General features: G+C 48.4%; 1 protein-coding gene across 1 annotated transcript in view; it reads left to right on the top strand.

The window, feature by feature from the left end:
- The window catches only part of SH3RF3 (SH3 domain containing ring finger 3), a 375,407-nt gene extending 358,405 nt beyond the window's left edge, over positions 1-17,002 (top strand). The window contains exons 9-10 of the mRNA XM_053890489.1: positions 4,356-4,690; positions 13,814-17,002. Of these exons, the coding sequence (XP_053746464.1) occupies positions 4,356-4,690; positions 13,814-13,982 (504 nt within the window). The 3' untranslated portion in view covers positions 13,983-17,002. The remainder of the gene's footprint in view (positions 1-4,355; positions 4,691-13,813) is intronic.
- The last annotated feature ends 3,054 nt before the right edge of the window (positions 17,003-20,056 follow it).

Genomic DNA, 20,056 nt, shown 5'->3' with positions numbered 1-20,056 from the left:
CCATTGACAGAGGAAGAGGAGGCAGGCAGCAAGGGCAGGTTGTCTGCATGGGGAGCTGTGAACGGCCTCACAGAGGGCAAGCAGTAAGTAGCTTATCACTCATTTGGGGAGAAGACAGAAGATGAGAGGGAGGCAGGCATTTTGTTCCCACAGTTCAGACTAGAGGACCCCCACAAGGCTGAAATGGCTGCACCATGGCCATTCAGAGCAACCTAGGGATGGAAAGTGACCCCCCTCAGGAGAGGAGAATTTAGGCCACAGATGGAGACAGCAGAATGCTGACACAAAGTTGTGTAGGAAAGCAGTGACTCCTCTAAAACATACCTAAAATGAGCTCCAAAAATATAAAGGGGATACCATTCTCTGCATCTCACTGGGCTCATAAAAGTCCCTAATTTAGTCCTGGTCCCTGGAGAAACCCCAACAAATCCATCTTTCTTTAATAAACTTTTAGCCCACATTAACCCGAAATTGTATCCTCTAAAACCTCTTATTGTCCAATGGTGTTGCCCCTAAATTGATTGGTGAGCCTTTTCCCACCACCTTCAAAGTGCCCATTAGCTGATTCTAACATACATCACCCAGAATAGGGCAGCCACCAGGGGAAGGGCTTGGAATATCTACATCCATATTCCATGAATTCTGTGTGCATGATAGTTCACCAAATTTCACAGCAACTTGTAGTAACTGGATCCTGAAGGCATTAGCAGAATTCTGTCATGGACAGCGAAGGAGAGGGTATTCCAGTCATGACATAAGTATTTGCCAAAGTCAAATTAAGAAAGTGATCAGTCATACTTAATCCTGGAAAACTGAGACAGGAAAATTATCCATCACATTCATGCACCTCTTTCCAAACCACAGCTAAGGCTGGATTTCCATGCAAACATGCTAAGCAGACCAGTGGCTTTATCTTTCCCTCACAACACACCCTACTGTGGTACAGCCTGTGGCTCCAGGGCTTTCTGTCCTGTGGCTGTGTCTTGCAACAGAGTGTTTGTTGATCAGACCTCTTCTTTGCTCATGAGGCAGGACACCACCATATGGACCACAAGAGCTGTCATGCTGGCTGACAACTGGGCCCTGGTCAGTTCCTTTTATCTTTTTAACCTGCTGGGATGTCCCAAGAAGGGCCATGGTTTCACTCCTGAAACTTCTTTTTTTTTTTTTTTTTACATTTATTTAATTTTTGAGAGACAGAGACAGAGCACTAGTCGGGAGGGACAGAGAGAGAGGGAGACACAGAATCCGAAGCAGGCTCCAGGCTCTGAGCTGTCAGCACACAGCCCGACGCGGGGCTCAAACCCACAAACCATGAGATCATGACCTGAGCCGAAGTCAGACGCTCAACTGACTGAGCCACCCAGGTGCCCCTTACCCCTGAAACTTCTAACAGGAGGCTCCCTACCTGCCCTGGGCACGTCCTCATTCTATCTCCTTCCACCTTTAATTCATATGTAGAAGAGGCCAGGGACACTAGCTCTGAATATAGGTGAGGTAGGTGGATATGGTGCAGCCAACACTTGTCCCAGGGGCATGGGGACAGTCACTGTGAAAACGCTTTCCCACATGGAGCCCCTTTGACCGGGACACTGGCCGCATCTTGCACGCAGGTGCTCCCCCACTGGGCATGTGCACCCTGACTTATGGATTGTTGGCAGGACCAGCTGACACTCCAGCATCATGGCCCAGAGGGGCTGTCCCTGCATTGTCAAATTGCTCCACACATGTTTGCTGGCCGAGTGTCCAGGCTTCACACTCTGGTTCCAGAAGACTACATGGCCTGATGCCAGGGCTGGCCTGCACCCTTTCCTATGATCTCTATGAGCTAGGCCCAGCCCAAGATGGCAGCAGCAAAGGCAGGTCAACCCATAGCCCTTCAGGGACTGCAGACTATGCCAGGCAGTGGCTCCTGTCCCCTCAGGGCTTTGGCTGGGCTGCAGATCCATTTCACGCCATGCATAATTTTATGTAAGTGCATATGCTTATGTATGTATACAATTCTTGAAGTTGTACAGTCTCCAGCTTCACCATCCCATTGGATTAATAACTGGAATTTGAGAATTTGATAGCATGTAGCTTTTGTGATACTCGACCTGCATTCTGTGCATCTGGGTGTTTAGTTTGGGTGTCCACATGGCTCCCTAGACTCATTGGGCAGGCTTATCCTTCCGGAGCCCCCAGAGGGCTGTGAAATATCAGACACCACCCCTCACGCCTACACTGTGTCCTCCTACCTCTAGTGCCCTCCGCTTCATGGTCTCAGATTAGGAGACTGTCATCATGAGGAACCAGACACACACTGCCACCCACCAGCACCTCTCAATGGCAGTGGCCTCAGGAGCCCCAGCTACTTGGGAGACAGGGATCCCTCTGAGCCAGATATGTGGTGCCCCCTCGTGGCCAAACTAGTGAAACTCTCCTAAGTGTGTCACAGAACTCCTTTATGGATGTTGAAGCAGGACAGAGCTAGGAAACATAAACAGAGAGGGTTGCCCTTTGCTGCATTACCCCACACCAACCTGCTCCCCACCAGCCTGGGGCTCACCCATGCCAGAAATTCCTCACTATGGACAGTCTTCAGGACATCTACTTCCCTTCTTTCTGTCAATATCAGTGCTAACAGTAGAGGAAAAAAACCATGGACTTGTTCATACTAAAATGTTATTGACTTAGCTTAAGGATATGCATATCCCTAATATGTGAATTTTAAGAAGATTTCAGCATCAGTGTGGTGATGCTGAAATCATCCGCCAGTAGCCTCTAACCCTGCAGGCAGGGAAGGTGAGAAGAGGATGTCTGCCTTCTATCCACCTCAGGGTCTACTGAGCCCTGTGACCAAAGCAGACTCTTTGATAGGCATCACTGACTCAGTGGCTATACTTTCAGACTTCCGTGTGCTGCCATTGTTTTACTTCATGTGCCCTGCCACCTAATTTCCATTGAACATTAAAAAGCTGAACTCTATTAAAGCCATAAAAATGGTCAGATTCCAAGGCAAGCGTGTTGTTCTAAAAGCACCTCTGCATGTACACACTTTCTCTTTCACAAACAACTCTCTAGATAGCAATGTTTCTCATGTTTCCTTATGTGCTTCAGTGTAATCAGCACATGCTGAGGGAGGCTGAGGTGCCCCTTCACTGACAGTGATATGCAGAATTCAGAGCAAACATGGTGGCTGGTCCAGGCCACCCAAGGACACTGCCTTGATCTTTTCTTTCTCCAGGTCTGTGTTGCCACCCCAGCCTGGCTCTCATTTACATATTGAGAGTCTGCTCTGAGCTCCTAGGATGTGAGACTAAGGAGAGAAGCTCCTTCAGGGCCAAGAGAGTACTAAATGGGTCCTCTGATGAAGACCCTATACTGGTCATGCCTGCCACTGGTGTGGGGTGTGGGGTGGGGAGTCCTCCATGAGAACTGGGAGTGAACTATGGAGCAGGAGAGGTGTCTACACATCCTAGTAGGAGAGCGTATCAATAGCCTCATGATTATAAGGGCAGATTCTTCTGATTATCTCATTAGTTTTGTATGTAAAGAGCCACGACCTGAATGTTGTCATATCCTGTAATAGGTCTCTTAAGATAAGGAAGCCACCTGCTGAGTGAAACAGTTTTATCAGGGTGTTTCCCATTGACAGAATTCAGGGCATGAGGAGAAGTTGCCCCCATGGGGGGCTGCTTCAGCTCTGAGAGCTCAGCTCGGGTCCTCCCTGCCTGCAAATGACTTTCTTGGGGAATATATGTGATGCACACATGAGCTCGCGCGCACACGCACACTGCAGGTTTCTTGTGTGGTATAAATAATTTTGTGCCAGAAAAGTTTGAATACAGTGTTGCCCAGTTTCCAAATGAAGCTGTGTCTAGGATACATGACCTTTGGTTCTATAAACCCGGTGGGGGTTGAGGAAGCTAATCTCAGGAAGCCTGATGTAAAATAATTACACACTTCTCCCAGGTAAAGAGAGACAAATGATGTTGACTCCTGGCTCCTTGGAGTCTTACCAGTCTGGGACGGTCCTGTGATGGTGAGGAGGTGTGTTGTCGGGAGGGTGCCCCCGTCCCCCCACCTCCCTATTCCTGCAGCACTCTCTCCTGGGAACAGCACCCTCTCCTGGGAATAGCACCTTCTGGTCTGCCCCAGGGCCTCCTGGGTCTGTTCTGGGCACTTGCACCAGATTTGGGGAAAGGAAGGAAAACAAGAGTTGGAAAACCTTTCAGTCTTAGCTTTGTTTTCTTCCTCTAACCAGCTTAACAAGATTATGTTTAAAGTTTCCAAATAAGATTATACTTCCCTCCTCCAACAAGGGCATTTAGGAGTATTAACCCACTGGATTTCAATTCTGTGTGTCTTTCCAGAAAGAGAAGAAAAGTGGGCTGCTGAAGCTTCTTGCTGGGGCGTCTACCAAGAAGAAATCTCGCTCCCCACCATCCATTTCTCCAACCCACGATGCCCTGGTGGCAGTGGACACCTCACTCCAGGGTGCCGTGGGACCCGAAGTATCCTCACTGTCCATCCATGGCAGGGCAGGGTCCTGCCCCATAGAGAGCGAGATGCAGGGTGCAGTGGGGATGGAGCCACTGCACAGAAAGGCAGGCTCCTTGGATCTGAACTTCTCCTCATCTCCCTCCAGGCAAGCGCCTCTCTCCATGGCTGCCATCCGTCCGGAGCCCAAGCCTTTGTCCAGGGAGAGGTAAGGGCGGGGAGGGTGGGCTCGTATCCTCTGGGGCCTTGGTATGGGCTGGTCTCTGAGATTGGAGTCATTTTGGGAGAGCAGTGACAATAGGGATTTTCTGAGGATTAAATTTACCAAATGTCCCTCTTACCCACATCTACTCAGTTCCTGAGCTTGGATGGTGAGCATCAGATAAAAGGCATTAGGGGGGCGCCTGGGTGGCTCAGTTGGTTGAGCATCTGACTTTAGCTCAGGTCATGATCTCGCAGTTCATGAGTTCGAGCCCCACCTCGGGCTCTCTGCTGACAGGTCTGAGCCTGAAGCCTGCTTCGGATTCAATGTCTCCCTCTCTCTCTCTGCCCCTCCCCTGCTTGCTTGCTCTTTCTCTCTCTTTCTCCCTCAAAAATAAAAAATAAACATTAAAAAAAAAGATAAGAAGCATTTGGGAATGAAGAGGAGCCTATTTCATGTTCTGAATCCATATGGGTCCTGAGTTTGGGATTTGCAAGGGATTCATCAGGAAACTTGGCAGAACTGATGGGGCACTGAGCCCAGAGAGTGAGCAATGATGCTAGTGAGAGGACTATCTCCCCTCAACCCTGTGGGAAACCTGGAGTGGACCCCTGGACTGAGTCCCATGGCCTGTGTACCCCACCCCAGAGGCAGTTTTTCTTGAGGCTCAACCCACTCTGACATCTTAGAATTATAAAACATTACCCCCAAATTGGCCTCAAGGTATATAGTCTGTTGGGTTAAACCATACAAAAGTGACAACATTCATTTTTTTTAACCAAAACCAGAAACTTCATAGAGTTCAGCCTAGAGTTATACAGAGCAGTAAACTGAGTCCACCGAGGGCCTTCATGTGCCTGACTTTTATAAGGGGTCAGAGGCTGGCATCTTGCTCAGCTGATGGGGCCATTTGAGTTAGTCCTTAGAGAGCTTCAGATAAGGGCTGAAGGCACTCTAGTGAGAGGTGATGGTGTCCAATCTGGATAGCACAGAAGTACTTTCCCTTCCATGTGCCTTCTTTGTTAGAACGCTGCTTAAATAGTAAACATGAGAGCAGTCTCCTCAGGAAACAGTCCTGGCATTTCTGTCTGAATCTTCCCTCACCTCGGCCTCACTGCCTGATGGCCAGCTCCTCCCCATGGACCCCAGTGCTGAAGCCTGAGAAGGGCACCACTGTCCTGAGCATCCACTAACCCCCAGTGCCAATGCAGGGCTAGTTAAGTTCTGTCTAAATGGGGGGTGACACGCCTTTTCTGTCAAGGCCTAGATAGTAAATTCTGCAGACACTGCAGGTCTCTGTCACAACTCTCACCTCTGCTGTGCCGACATGAAGGCAGCCATAGACAATATGGAAGCAAAGGGCGTGGGCACTCCAGTAAAACTCTACTTATGGACACCAAAATTTTAATTTCGTTTAATTTTCTTGTGTCATGAAATATTTTTATTATTTTGATTTCTTTTTCAACCATTTAAAATTGCAACAGCATTCTTAGCTCTCAGACCACACAAATAAGCTGCAGTCCACTTTGCCAAGGCATACCCAGATGATGGGCTTCAGGGCTGGGTTGATGCTGTGGTGTTGAGATCCAGCGCCACTGAGAGAACAGTCTCCACAGGCAGCGGAGGGACAACATGAGCTGGTTACAGATTTCCAATAAGCAGTTGTCATGTCAGTCCATATTTACACCTGTTTTTAGAATGAAAGCTCTGTGCTCTGTGCAGGGGGAGATTCAGACACTCAACAATCAGTATGGACTTGGGCCATAAACACCCAGAATGGCCATGCTGTGTATGCAGCTTAGCATCTGCTGGCATTGTTCTAGGTGCCTTGTGTGTGTTACCTCCGGTGATTCTTGTAACAACCCTATGAATTTAGTATCCCCATCTTCTTGAAAGGCTAAGTAACTTGCTCGAGATCACAGAGCTAAAAGTAACTAGCCAAGCCAGAGATTGAATTCAAGGCTTTCCAGCCACAGAGCCTGGTCTCTGAACCACTTTGAGGAGCATGGTCAGCAGCTGCCCAAGGTGCAACTTGCCCACAAAGGGATCTGGGTGTCTCTGGCTTTAAAACAGTATGGACCGTATCACAGCCTTGCCAGGATATCAGCATCTGCCTCTGGATCCTCAGCAATTGATCACCACCCCCTTGTTGGTTCAAGATATACTTGCTGTCCAAACTCCGTCACAGCAGGATCCATTACTGTGAGGTGCGTTCCCCACAGCAAACCCCCAGGCCCTGAGGAGACTGGATTCACACCTTACCTCACATCACACACACACACACACACACACCCCACCACCACACCCATACCACACCCCACACACACCAAACACGACACCACACCACATGTGCACATATAGCACATAGCACACACACGCACATCCTCAGACATACACACATGCACAACATATACCACACATCTCACACAAATACCACACAGACACCACACATACCACATATCACACATACACCACACACCTCATACCACACCACACACATATACACACCACACACACACACATACCACACACACTTAACATACATCTCACACAAATACCATACTCACACACCAAACACATACCACACCACATATGCACATACACCATATACCATACATACACACACCACACACACATACACACCACACACACACTTCACACACACCATATACCACAGGCACCTCACATCTCACACAAACACCACACACACACACACACACACACACACACACACACATAGGCACACACACAGGCACACATGTTCTCTTTCTTTCTCCATTTCCCTCCAAGGAGCCTCCTCCAACTTTGGGCAGCTCTTTCATGTCAGAACCTTCATCCTTCCATAAGACCAACCCCCAGATGCCTATGATTTCTTAATGTGGTTCCCAGTCCCTCTGCCCCAGGTAACAAAGTTGGTGGCTCCTGAGAAAGATAGGCTGAGATATTTCAAAGGTGTTCTCATGTCTCCCCTAAGTTTCTGTTCTCCCTAGATCCCTCAACTTCCAGACTCCTTAATAAAAGGTCTTAAAATACCCTGTTCTACTAAACCATGGAAGTCATGATTGACTAGAAAGATCAGAGAATTACTCTCATTCTGTGAATATTCCATCTAATCAAGGCTTATTGTACCCAGAGACTTTTGGCATCCTGCTTGTCCCCAGCACTCTGTGAAGCTCATTAGTGATGAGAGTTTTCAAAATACAGCCTGAAATGAAACTGCTGCCTAATGAGCCCCCAAATGCCCCCTTCTCTCACCCTGTGCAGCCCCTAGGCTGCCTTGTGTCCTAGGAAGCCCCAGCATGTTGGAGCAAGGGTGTAACAATGGAAAGGCTTAGTCTTCAGGCTGGGACAGCTCCAGAAAGTGCTTGGCCTTGGGCCCTGCAGGCTTGTGAATAAAACTTAGCTCACAGCTGGAGGGGAGCAGCTGTAACAGGAATCCCTGCTATGGAGGCCCTGGGCACTCACTTGCAAGCCACATATCTGCAGAGTGCCTGCCGTGTGCAAGGCCACTTTAAGATTTGAAGGAGGGAGAGCAGCAAAGGGCAGGTGGGGCTCAGATTCAAGGCTTCCACCACTAGCTCACTGAGGAAGGGGCATCTCTCACCTGGAGTGGCTAGGCTCTGGGTGCTACAAGGCTGCCTCTTGCATGTTCTGAGTGTCTCCTATGTACAAACTCCCTGGGATGTAACAGTTTCCCTCCTGAGGATTCAGGAAGACACTGGAAGCGTCTCTCCTAACTGTTCCCAGAGGAAGGAAGTTTGGGCCGCCCAGAGGAGTGAACAATGGAGAACTCCCCCAGGTCTGGTTGGCCAGGCCTGCACATCAGCTCACTAGAGGCAGGTTCAGCTCTCAGGAGATCTGTAAGAGCCAAACTCACAGGCCTGATGTGTAAACCAGAGTGCCGATTACTAACCCTTCCTCGGGAGCCTAATCCTTGGACCATCTGGACATGTTATGCCCTATGGACAATGTGCAGGGAGCCACATTTCTGGAGGTTACTTGGGGAACTCATAACAGCAGTATAGTTATGGGATCCAGGAGTACCGTCTAACGTCCCATCTCCCCAGCAGGGATATGCTGACCCTGGGCAGGTCTGGCTGAGTTCTTGGGCCAGCCGCCCTGCACCCATCCTCTGGATGCCTGCCTCCTGGCTCTCTTGAACCTTGGAGAAGTTGCAGAGTGGCTCTGAAATATCGGCACACTTACCTCTTATCATCCATTTCACCCAAATAGGCATCTTCATTTCTTCGAGTCCCAGTTCCCCCATATACAAAGTGGGGATATTAATACGTATCTGATAGTTAAAATATTTGTAAAATGCATAGATCAATACCTGGGAAATTATGAATTCATAATAAGAGTAATAATAACATATTAAATGACATATATGATTATATGAAATGGTATGACATATACAATAATAAGATGGTGGTGCCCCCAATGTTGCCTGGCACCCCTTCCTCTACTTTTTATTGGCACAGTCTTTTCTCCCATATGTTCACACACTCAGTCTATTTATCCTCACCTCTTACTGGCCTGTGAGTTGTTTGGCTTTGTTAGGATTTAAGTTTTTTTGATCTATTATGTGTCATGGTAGGCAAAACAATGGCTTCCCAAAGATGTCTGTGCCCTGATCCCCCAAACTGTGACTTACATGGGGGACTTACATGGCCTAGAGGAATGAAGGCTGCAGGCATGATAGAAGTTGCTAACCAGCTGACTCTAAAATGGAGAGATTATCCTGGATTATCCAGGCGGGCCCAGTGTGATCACAGAGTCCCTCTAAGGAGAAGAGGAAGGCAGCAGACAGGGTCAAAGTGATGCAGTGAGGACTCAACTGGCCATTGCTGGCTCTGAAGATGGAGGAAGGGGCCTTTGGCCAGGAATGTAGACAGCTTCTAGGAGCTGCAAAAAGCAGGGGAATGCATTACTCCCAGAGCCTTCAAAAGGAATGCACTCTGGGTGACTATATTGGATGTCTGACTTAACTGTAAGATAAGAAATTATGCCACTAAGTTTGTGGAAATTTGTTATAACAGCAACAAGCACCTAATACATGTGCTGATATTTTAGCTTAGTGTTTGGGGTTTAGGCATACTCTTATTTCCAAGTTCCTAGAGGGAAACTGCTCTGTGATGATCACATCCACCATCTCGGGGGTCACTCGCCCTCAGTAGGCACTGAAGCAAATGCTCTGAAAAGCCTGCCACTCAGAGGGCCTCCCGGTGACCCCTGTTGTCAGGAGGAGAGCAGATGACACAGGAGGAGGACATGCCAAACCTCACACATAAAGCTAATTGCAATATGCAGTGGTAAGAATTCATTCTGATTTTGAGCCTTTTGATTTCCTGAATCTTATGTCTGAAAATTAGCTGTGGTTGACCTAACCTTAACTCAGCACAAGGCAGTCTCTTACAATTTATGACGCCACAGTCATAACACAGGAGTAGCTGCTGTCCTTAACTGTTCATTTGGCCCTTTGTGTCTATAACAGGGAGTATCAATTACTTTCATGCAGCAGGAAAAATAGCTCAGAGTCTTGGAATGATCTGGACAAGAACGTTAAATGCTCGACTCTTATACATTAGGCCCACATCATCCATCTGGGCTCATTAAATCATTGAATTACTCAGAAGCACCAAATTACTTTTTTTTTTTCTAGCAAATTACATTTTCAGAGTTGCTTGTTTGCTTCACATCTGGCAGTTGAGGCAAAAGCCAAAACTTGTGTTTGAAGTCTGAGAAATCATCTCACTCTTTGCCTTCTCATCCTTGGGGAAGAGAAGGAGGCAGGTGTTTGGAGAAAAAGTGGAGGGTGGCAGAGAGCCACAGATAGGGCTGGTGCTGGTCTCTGTAGCCGCACACATGGCCTGAGTGCCGGACGTATGGGAACTGATTTTACAGACTATTCCTACCTCCTCAAGGCCATCTGTCATCGGGGAGTGGCCAGCAGGCAGCCGTTTGCAGAGATTCTGGGCTGAGAGGAAAGCGAGAGGCATACTGTATTTTCTCTCTCCTTTATACCCCCAAAGCCAGCATCTAGAGCCTAGAGAGTTATGAGAACTGGCCCAACCCTCCTATACCTGCAGCCCTTCCAAAGCACTCAGCACGCCTGGCCAGCCCTGGTCCCTCAGCAGTAGGAACCCTGCTTGCCTGCCAAGTCAGACTCAGGAGCCACCTTTCTCTCTCCCCCCTGGTCTCAACAACCTGGAATACCTGGGACCGTGAGCTCCCCAGAGTGGAGCCTGGGTCTTCTCTGCCTGTGCATTGTCTCCTCAGCCTTCACAGCACCAATCCCAGATGCCCCAAACCATGGCTTCCCTGTCCTAACCCCAATGGGCCAGCACCCCAGGCCCTCTGAGCAGGTGGTTGAAGGAGAATGAAGACTTGCCTAGAACTTTCATCTTAATTCTCAAACAATTGCAAGTTAAACATTCACCCACAGAACTTGCTGAAAATCCACACTCCTGGCCCCATTCCCACAGTTTCATCAAGTAGGTCTGGCACAGAGCCAGGATTCTGACCTAGAGGCCCTGAAGTCTACGGCCACATTTGAAGAAATGCTGACATAGGAACTCTTTTGGTTATAATGTCCTGGTTTTCCAAAAGCAGAATATACAGGTCAGAGGCTTCACATTTAGAGCCCCTTGAGGATCCTCAGGACAGCCAGCTGCTTGGGACACCTGGATGATCTCTTTCAGAGGCCATGTGTATGGCTGTGGCTTATGGGGGAGACAGGACCCAGGGGACAGGCCTTCACAGCCGACAGCCCAAGGAAGACTGAGAGAAAAGGAACATCCCACCTTCTTGCCCCAGCCAGTGGGCCAGGACCACAGCCAGGCACTGCCAGGGAAGAGGGGAGCAGCAGGACAGTGCCTCCTGGGGGTGGCCTTTCTAGTCCAGGTCAGGCCCTGGGCCTCTGAGTCCCAGCATTGCCAACCACCCAGTATGTGGTTCCTCCCAGGTTCATCTCCTATGCATGGATGGATGACCCAGTCCCCTAAGGCCTGCTGGTCATCCTGCTCCTGGGCCATTAGTCTGGCCAACGTTCCCCTCCTATGGCCAGTGGCTGACAGCAGGAGCTGAAGTGTACACTGTGGGCTGGGGGGAGGCATTGTTTGCTGGGTGGTTGCTATGGAGCTGCAGGCCCAGATACAGGCACCACTGGACCTCTCCGCGCCAGCTGCCACCAGCCACTGACACCTCTGCGCCTCCGCCTACCCAGTTACTCTGGCTCCCCAGCAGCTCCATCTGACTGACAGCACCACCCCCAGGCCTCCAGATGCCCTCCTGCATGTATGAATAGTGCTCCTGTGTGCAAGTCTTGTCCTAGGCACTGGGCACACCGCAGGGAGCATGGGGTAACAGTTGCTGCTCTGGGGGCTTGCATGCTAGTGTGGGAGACCTGTGCTAAGCACTAAGCATGGTGAACAGGGCCCAGCTGGCTTGTGGAAGGCGGGATTGCTCCAGAGAGAGCATCAAGGAAGTGGCAGGCAAGAGCAGCCCGGGCAAGGGAGTCCTGAGCTGGGGGAGATTGAGGAGTGCACATGTGCTCAGAGAGCAAAGAGAACACAGAAGCCTTTCCCCAACTTTGGCTTCTGTTCTGAGCAGAGGAAGGCTGTGGTCTGCCTATGTTTTCACTGTGTGGTTGCTGACTGCAGAGAACCTGGAGTGGAGCAAGGGTCCAGCAGGGGTCCCAAGTGGGGCAGGCTCCATGACCAGAGAGGAACCCTCCAGATGTGGGTGTAACTCTCCAGATGTAGGCTCTGGAGCGACTTCCAGCTAGGGGTTTTCAGGGATGGAGAGTGGTTGCATCCTCCCGGCTATAAAACCTATCCACAGTTAGGACTTGGACATTGCAGAGAAGCTTCACCTCACATGCCCAGTGGGGTGGGCAGGTCCCTCTCAGCTCCTCCCTCCTCCCCCTCAGCATTGAGGTGCAGGCCCAGTCTAGTGTTGAGCACACCTGCCCCTGAGGAGTTCCCTGAGGGGGCAGGGAGGCACAGCTGGCTGGAGGGTGGGGACAGAAGATTCCAGACAGGCTGAGCAGCAGCGAGGAACATGGGCACCAGGACACATGCTGGTTTGCCTTTGGTGGTGTTTTAGAACATTGACCCTTAGAGTGAGCACAACTTCTTTTTAACCTTTCTCTGAGGCCCGGTGGACAGGTGTGTGGTGTGGGATGTGTGCTTGATCCTGGGGCTCTGGATCCCCAGCCAGCTGCCAGCCAGAGGGTCAGATTTGTCTCAGATTCAGGGAGCTGTGCGTGGCAGCACCCAGTGCCCACCCATGCCCTGGACCTGCCATAGCCATGAGGGGTCCTCAGGGGTCTGTGCTAGGTTAGAGCTCAGGCCCACAGCTCCACTTTGACTCCCCTATGGGAACAATTATGTCCAGTTGGATTTTATGTCATGTTGGTCTGAAATGAGGTTCCACAGAGGCCTCAGAGGCTGCAGGGAAGCACCCAGGTTTTTCGAAAATGAGATGTGTAAAAAATTGGGCTTCATTTATGATGTGATTTCATCCAGTTCAGGTGCTAAGGTAAGGAGCACATTTAAAAAGAGTGACCGTTTTACCATACAAGGTCCAGAACAGTTTCACACATCATGTAGGACATCCATTTAAGAGGCGTCCCCCACCCTCCCTGTTCCTCAGACAAAGAAGCTGACACTCCAGAGGTCAGGACAACTAGCCTGGCATCATGCAGCCAGGACAGGACAGAACTGAGGACACAACTAAGTGTCCCGCCCATACCCCAGTGCCTGCCCCAGGACTGAAGTGGCTATCCCAGGCCCCACCTCAGAGGAGGCCACTGTCCAAAATGGGCTGGAGGGAGAGACTGTCTCTCAGGCAGAAATGTTCCAGCTGCATAGATCGGGCTCCAAAAGGACATGGAGGGGAAATTATTTTTTAATTTTAATTAAAAAAATGAAAAGGTGGTGTAAAAATTAAAATCAAAGTAGAAATTTTTAAAAGTGGGGGAAGTAACCCCAAATTATAATAATTACACCAGATGGGGAAAAGGAAAGGAAGAACAAAGAGAGAGACCTTGCTAGCAGGCCCTGGGGTGTCATCCTCCAGCCTAGGGTCAGACTCACCCAATGTGGTATCTGTTTCCCCCCCCACCAGGTACCGCGTGGTGGTCTCTTACCCTCCCCAGAGCGAGGCAGAGATCGAGCTGAAGGAAGGTGACATTGTCTTTGTGCACAAGAAGCGTGAGGACGGCTGGTACAAGGGGACCCTGCAGAGGAATGGCCGCACCGGTCTCTTCCCGGGAAGCTTCGTAGAGAGCTTCTGAGGACACACTCTCCACACCCCACTCCCCAGGCATGAAGGCTCCCTGGGATCCCCAGGGCACAACAAGGGAAGTCAAGGCTGTCCTGAGGGTCCCAGGTCCCTTTCAAGGCTCCTGACATGGCCACCCTGGATGGGGGTGGGAGCCCACAACCCCCAACCAAGAGCACACCCTGGGGTTGTTCTCTGACAAAATGCTTCCCTCTGCGTAAACTGTAAAGAAATATCTTTGAAAAGAGAAGCTGCTGATGCGGGTTGATTTGCTCTGTGACTTACTGCTAAGCTGCAGCATTCTTGTTTGCTGCCTATGCAAGGCCGAAAGCTGCAGAAGGGCTGTGGGGGTTGGGTGGTGGGCATGGCACCCAGGGCGTTTGAAGATTGTCTTTATGGGTTGCCCTGGGCTTCTTGGGGGGGGGGGGGTCCAGATTGCTCCATCACCTCTCTATATACCTCAGTCACCTGCCACCTGGCCACTCAGCAAGGGTGTTCCTGGCCCAGGGCCTTTGCTGTGTCCCCAGAGTCCCTGGGGAAGCCCAGCATGCAGCTCCTGTTGGAGGCGCAAGATCGCACTTGGCTTTGTTTCCTGCCCATCATATTATAAGCCACATGTTTCGTTTTGCCGCCACTGTCCCTTTGCATTGCTTCTTTCTTACAACATCTTTTTAAAGTAAAGCTGTTAGACTTTCTATATTTCTAATAGGTCATACATTGCCTATTTTTCATACATCTGGTGCTGCCTTTTTGTAAAACCAATAATGACTTGGTTGAGCTTGAAAGAAAAAATGTCTGAGATGATAATCAAGTGGGCAGAATTTTTATATGTACCATGTGAATTTTGGAAAACTGAAAAGTCCACGCACTCAATATCAGTGTTGGCTACTATTCTGTGGATAAGAGGGAATCCATTTAAGTGGTTGGAGGGAGTTTAGAAAAAGCCAATTTCTTTAAACCTTTACCAAAGCCCCATGCTATGTCTAGACAGTGGTAATTATTATTCAAGAACTGGAAGCATTTCAAGTAAGGGTCACTATAATTGCCTTTTGTGTGGCAGTAAAAAGAACATGAAGGTCAACCCCAGCCTAGGAAGGCAGAATTTTCCTTTTATTGCTTTAGAGAAAATGACTACAATTAGCATTATCAAAGTATGATTTCTCACTACTGAAATGTGTAGTTTTTAACCACAATTCAGATTTCCCACCCTATGATGGGTTTGTCTTTTTTTTTTTTTTTTTTAATAAATGTGTCCCTATCAGGCAGTACAAATATTGGTCTAGAGACTGGAAGTACAATGAGGAGAACAAGGGATTTGAGGCATTGCTGCAGATTTGAAGAATTCAAGGGAGCTGGGAGAAGAGAGAGGATGAAGAATACCTTTGATCCTGGGACCTTGCCCTGGGTGGCGTCCATTGAGGCCTCTTCATGAGCCCAGCAGCCCAGACCTGCCATAGAAACAGACTGGAGAAGCCCTGTCATGCAGGCAGTCTTGTTCTCAAGAGATTCACACCTTAAGAATACATTCTTGTCAGTTCAGAGTCACAGTTCATAAACTCCCTCTCTCTTTATTTTTATAAAGCGACTCAAGTTTAAATTAGGCTGACTAAATTAGCCTTTGGTAACATAGGATCTCCCTGGTTTTCAATGATGCAACAAAATCCAGAAACACATTCCCTTGCCTGGTGGAATGCCTTTGAAATACAAAACACTTATTTTCAGAGCTCCTATTTGGGGATGTGACTTGGCTATTTGTTACTGCCAGGTGGCTACCATGATGGTGGGATCACACCTAGACAAAGGCTCTTCTCCTCTCTCCAGATAATCATAGATTTAATAGACTTGAGAAATTTGTTCTGAATCAAAGAAAGACGAAATCCAACTTAAACCCAGGGAGCCCTACATGAGTTAATGACAACCAGAAGGTATCCATTTGCCATTGGTTCCAAATTAGTTGTCTGCCATGCACAAAAATCATGTGCTTGTTTAAAATCATGCCATCACCAAAAATGTGCATGGATTAACACACTGAGGGAGACACGTGTTCCTCAGTGAGACCAGAACTAACTCACATTCCCAGATACTAAGGAAAGCCTTTTTATTTTTTTTTAACGAAGGCAGTTACCAAGCAACAGAATAGACTAACTTGGACCTTCTTTCCTCTCTCAGCCACCACCCACACAATGCTCGTGGTAGGTAGGAATTGATAAACAGCCTAGTGACTGTGGGTGAGGCAGCCCCCCACGAGGGCCCAGCACCCCTCACAGCAGAGAGCTAGGCGAGTATCCAGTGCCTTTGCAAGGCATCAGCTGGACCTTCTTGTGGCAGAGTTGGGTCAGGTATTGGTATGACTTTGGGAAGGAAGGGATGCCATAGGCCAGCCTTAACCAGGCTGGCATCACCAGGACATCCTTTCAGGTGGGGCTCCCAGAGAGTAGGGAAGTACACAACCAGCCCTGGTGCCTTGGGGTATTTTCAAACATATTCAGCCAAATCCATCAGCCTTCATGACCATTTGGCCCACAGACAAGGGCAAGAGCAGAATTAGACCCTTTGGGATATCTTTCCCTAATGGACAAACTCATTTTGGCTACTAAGATGAAACCAACACCTTACCTGAACCCTCACTGTCTACCCTGGCCCAGCAACTTACACATCTTGGTTATCAGTGGCATTTGGCAGCCAAGGTGACTTGCTTTGAGGAATGCAGTAGAGTTCATAGGCACCACTGAGCAAGGTCAGTGGATGAGGACAACTGGTCCACCAAAGGGCCACAGAAGCAGAGTGGGGAGACAGTGGGCAGGCACTTCCCTGGCAGCTTCATATTACGAATTCCAGACTCTGGCACCCCAAACAAGCTCAGCTGCCTGGCTGAGAAGTTCTTTGTACTTTGCACAGTTCACACACACACACACACACACACCAATGTTTTTGTTACACACAAATGTCAGCGTGTGATTTTGGATGAATTTGACAGTGATGACAAACTATGATGCCTGTGTTTCTGAGTCTTTAAATAAAAATGAACATGGAGAGGTCTTTTGTCTGGATGATGGGAGCAGTGAGGTTGGGGCAGAAGCTGAGAGGGTCTGAGCAGAAATGTCCAAGTGGATAGGAGCATAACAGGGAAGGTGTCACCCTGCATCCCTCTGCTGGCCATTCCATTGGCTTACACCTCCACCACCTCAGAGAGCTTCCATGTGCAGAATGCAGGGCGGTGGGCCATTAAGGAGACCAGGGTTGTCCAGACAGCTATCTGCAACACATGCCGGAGATCCACTGGCTAGACAGTAAGTATTGAGCCACAGGTTGGTGGGTGTGCAGGACCTCTAGCTCCCCTCCAGTGGCTCATTTGCCTGGAAGGTAGAGTGACTTTCTGCAGATGACTCAACTTCCTATCTTGTGGGAAAGCATTTTGTGTTGGTGGTTATTCAAGTCCATCAATTCCAGAAGTGCCTAGAATTGGCCTCCAAGACCAGCATATTCATGGCCCTGCCCTTGTCTGTCTGGCCCTCAGAGTACCCAGGCTGTGGGGAGCTGTTCTCTGAAGCACAAGGAGAAAAGTGCCTGGAATCCACCAGCAGGAGTGGCTTCAGGAGATCACTGACCTCTAGAAAAGTGGGCCTGTCCTAAATCAGCCAGACAGACCAATGCCTGGTAGAAGGCTGCCCCACCAGCCTAAAACATGACAGGGCACTTCCTGAAATAGGCTTTCACTGACTTCTTAGCCAAGACACCCACCCATATTCTTTGACTATCACATATATACCTGAGCTGGAAGAAAGCTTAGCAAGGAGCCATTTTACTCTTCTATAAAAATTAAATGGATGTATATAAGCACAGGTTATGAGTGGGGTATACAGTGAGAGCCCAGCACTCTAATAAGGAAGTATATACTACATGCTCACTTAACCCTCCCAACCCTTTCACTTTCAGTGAAAGATACTTTTATCCTCATTTTCTAGATGAGCAGTCAAGGTTAGAAGAGGTGAGGTAAATTGCTTCAGGTCAGATAGCTTATGAAACACTATGACCCAGACTCAAGACTACTCCAACTCCAGAAGCTGGACCCTAAACCCTCTATACAAATAAAATGTCAAGCATGAGAGCATGAGAAGAAGGGGCCAGAGGACATGTAGGCAGTGCCCACCACAATTTGACAGGAAAGGGTGCCTTGCAGCAAAATGTGCAAGTCTTTGGGGCAGGGATGCCCTGACTATAGAGGTGGATATGGCAACCTCGCAGAGCCTGGTGCCATTTTACTTTCAAATCATGTAACCTCTTTCCATGCTCTGAATCCATGCTCACTGAGCAAATAGGACTAACTTCCCTTTGCTGGTTTAATACCCACAGGGAGAATAGTGTTCTAATCAAGAAAGCTCAACCATTCATCCTGAATAGTGGACATTCGTCACCATCCACCAGTGAGCTGAACCTCTGGCTGGGGCCTCAGTCCCTGTGGATTTTATGAGGAGTAACATCTCTGCCTCTAACTTACAAGGTGGCATATCTACACTGAGGGAGCACTGGGTCTTCTTTCCTGGGGAGAAGCTCCATAGGCCAGCATTCATTTAAATGTCTGCATGAACTGGCACAGCCACTCTAGAAAACAGTGTGGAGCTTCCTCAAAAAAATTAAAAATAGATCTACCCTATGACCCAGCAATAGCATTGCTAGGAATTTACCCAAGGGATACAGGAGTGCTGATGCATAGGGGCACGTGTACCCCAATGTTTATAGCAACACTTTCAACAATAGCCAAATTATGGAAAGAGCCTAAATGTCCATCAACTGATGAATGGATAAAGAAGTTGTGGTTATATATATATATATATACACAATATATATATATAAGGCATATATAATATGCCCACCATACATATTATGTATATGTATATAATAAAGATATATTGTATATCTTATATATACAATGGAATACTCGGCAATGAGAAAGAATGAAATATGGCCTTTTGTAGCAACATGGATGGAACTGGAAAGTGTTATGCAAAGTGAAATAAGTCATACAGAGAAAGACAGATACCATATGTTTTCACTCTTATGTGGATCCTGAGAAACTTGACAGAATACCATGGGGGAGGGGAAGGGGGAAAAAAGAGAGGGAGGGAGGCAAATCATAAGAGACTCTTAAAGACTGAGAATAAACTGAGGGTTGGTGGGGGGTGGGAAGGAGGGGAAAGTGGGTGATGGGCATTGAGGAGGGTACCTGTTGGGATGAGCACTGGGTGTTGTATAGAAACCAATTTGACAATAAATTTCATATAAAAAAATAAAAAATGTCTGCATGAAGAGACATACTGGCTGCTGCAGAGCCAGCGATAGGGACTGAGAGCAGCCAGCCCTCAGCAGAGCTGCTAGAACAACACACAACTGGCCAGTAACAAGATGGGCTAATCTGGTAGAGGTGCCCAGAGTTGTGTGAAGATTCATGGGAGAGGAAGCCAAGCCCCTTGGAGGCCTCTCTGTGAATCTCTCCCTAAACTGTGCTTTTTAGAGGGTAGGGGAGGCCAGGGCCTGGGGCCCTTCCAAACGGAAGGACTGACATACTAAAAATCTTTTATTTACAACATCTCATTGAGGTATGATCCTTATTCCCATTTCATAGATGAAGAAATCAAGACTCTAAGAAATTATATTATTAGCTCTGAGTTAAATGAGTGGCAGAGCCAGGACTTCTGACATCCAATACTCTGGCTCGCTCTTGAACGCAGCAGAAATTCTAAAAATGATGGTTGTAGCGGCCAACACTTACTCTGCTGTCAAGTGAGTGCTGCTATTGTACTATTTATAGATGGAGAATCAGAGACAACACAAGGCCTGATGCCTGCTGTGAGACCACACACTAGGACATGGGGGAGCCATGGTTGACACTGGCTTGAATGCTAGGAGAAGTCTTTGCTCTGTCCTATAGGTGTGGGAGTCATTGATGGTTATTGGTTACTCTAAACTGTGCCTAAGAAAACACACCCTAGGCCCATACTAGAGAGAAGGAAGGACTAGAGCATCTCTAGGTCCCTTCTAATGCTGAGATAAGTGCTTCTCTCTTGCTTAGACCCAACATGCAGAGGC

Source organism: Panthera pardus, unplaced genomic scaffold (genome assembly GCF_024362965.1).
Source record: "Panthera pardus isolate Hobbes unplaced genomic scaffold, ASM2436296v1 HiC_scaffold_25, whole genome shotgun sequence".
In the NCBI taxonomy this organism is placed as follows: domain Eukaryota; kingdom Metazoa; phylum Chordata; class Mammalia; order Carnivora; family Felidae; genus Panthera; species Panthera pardus.
The sequence above is the reverse complement of the archived record's forward strand: the minus strand, read 5'-3'. Positions and strand labels throughout refer to the sequence as shown.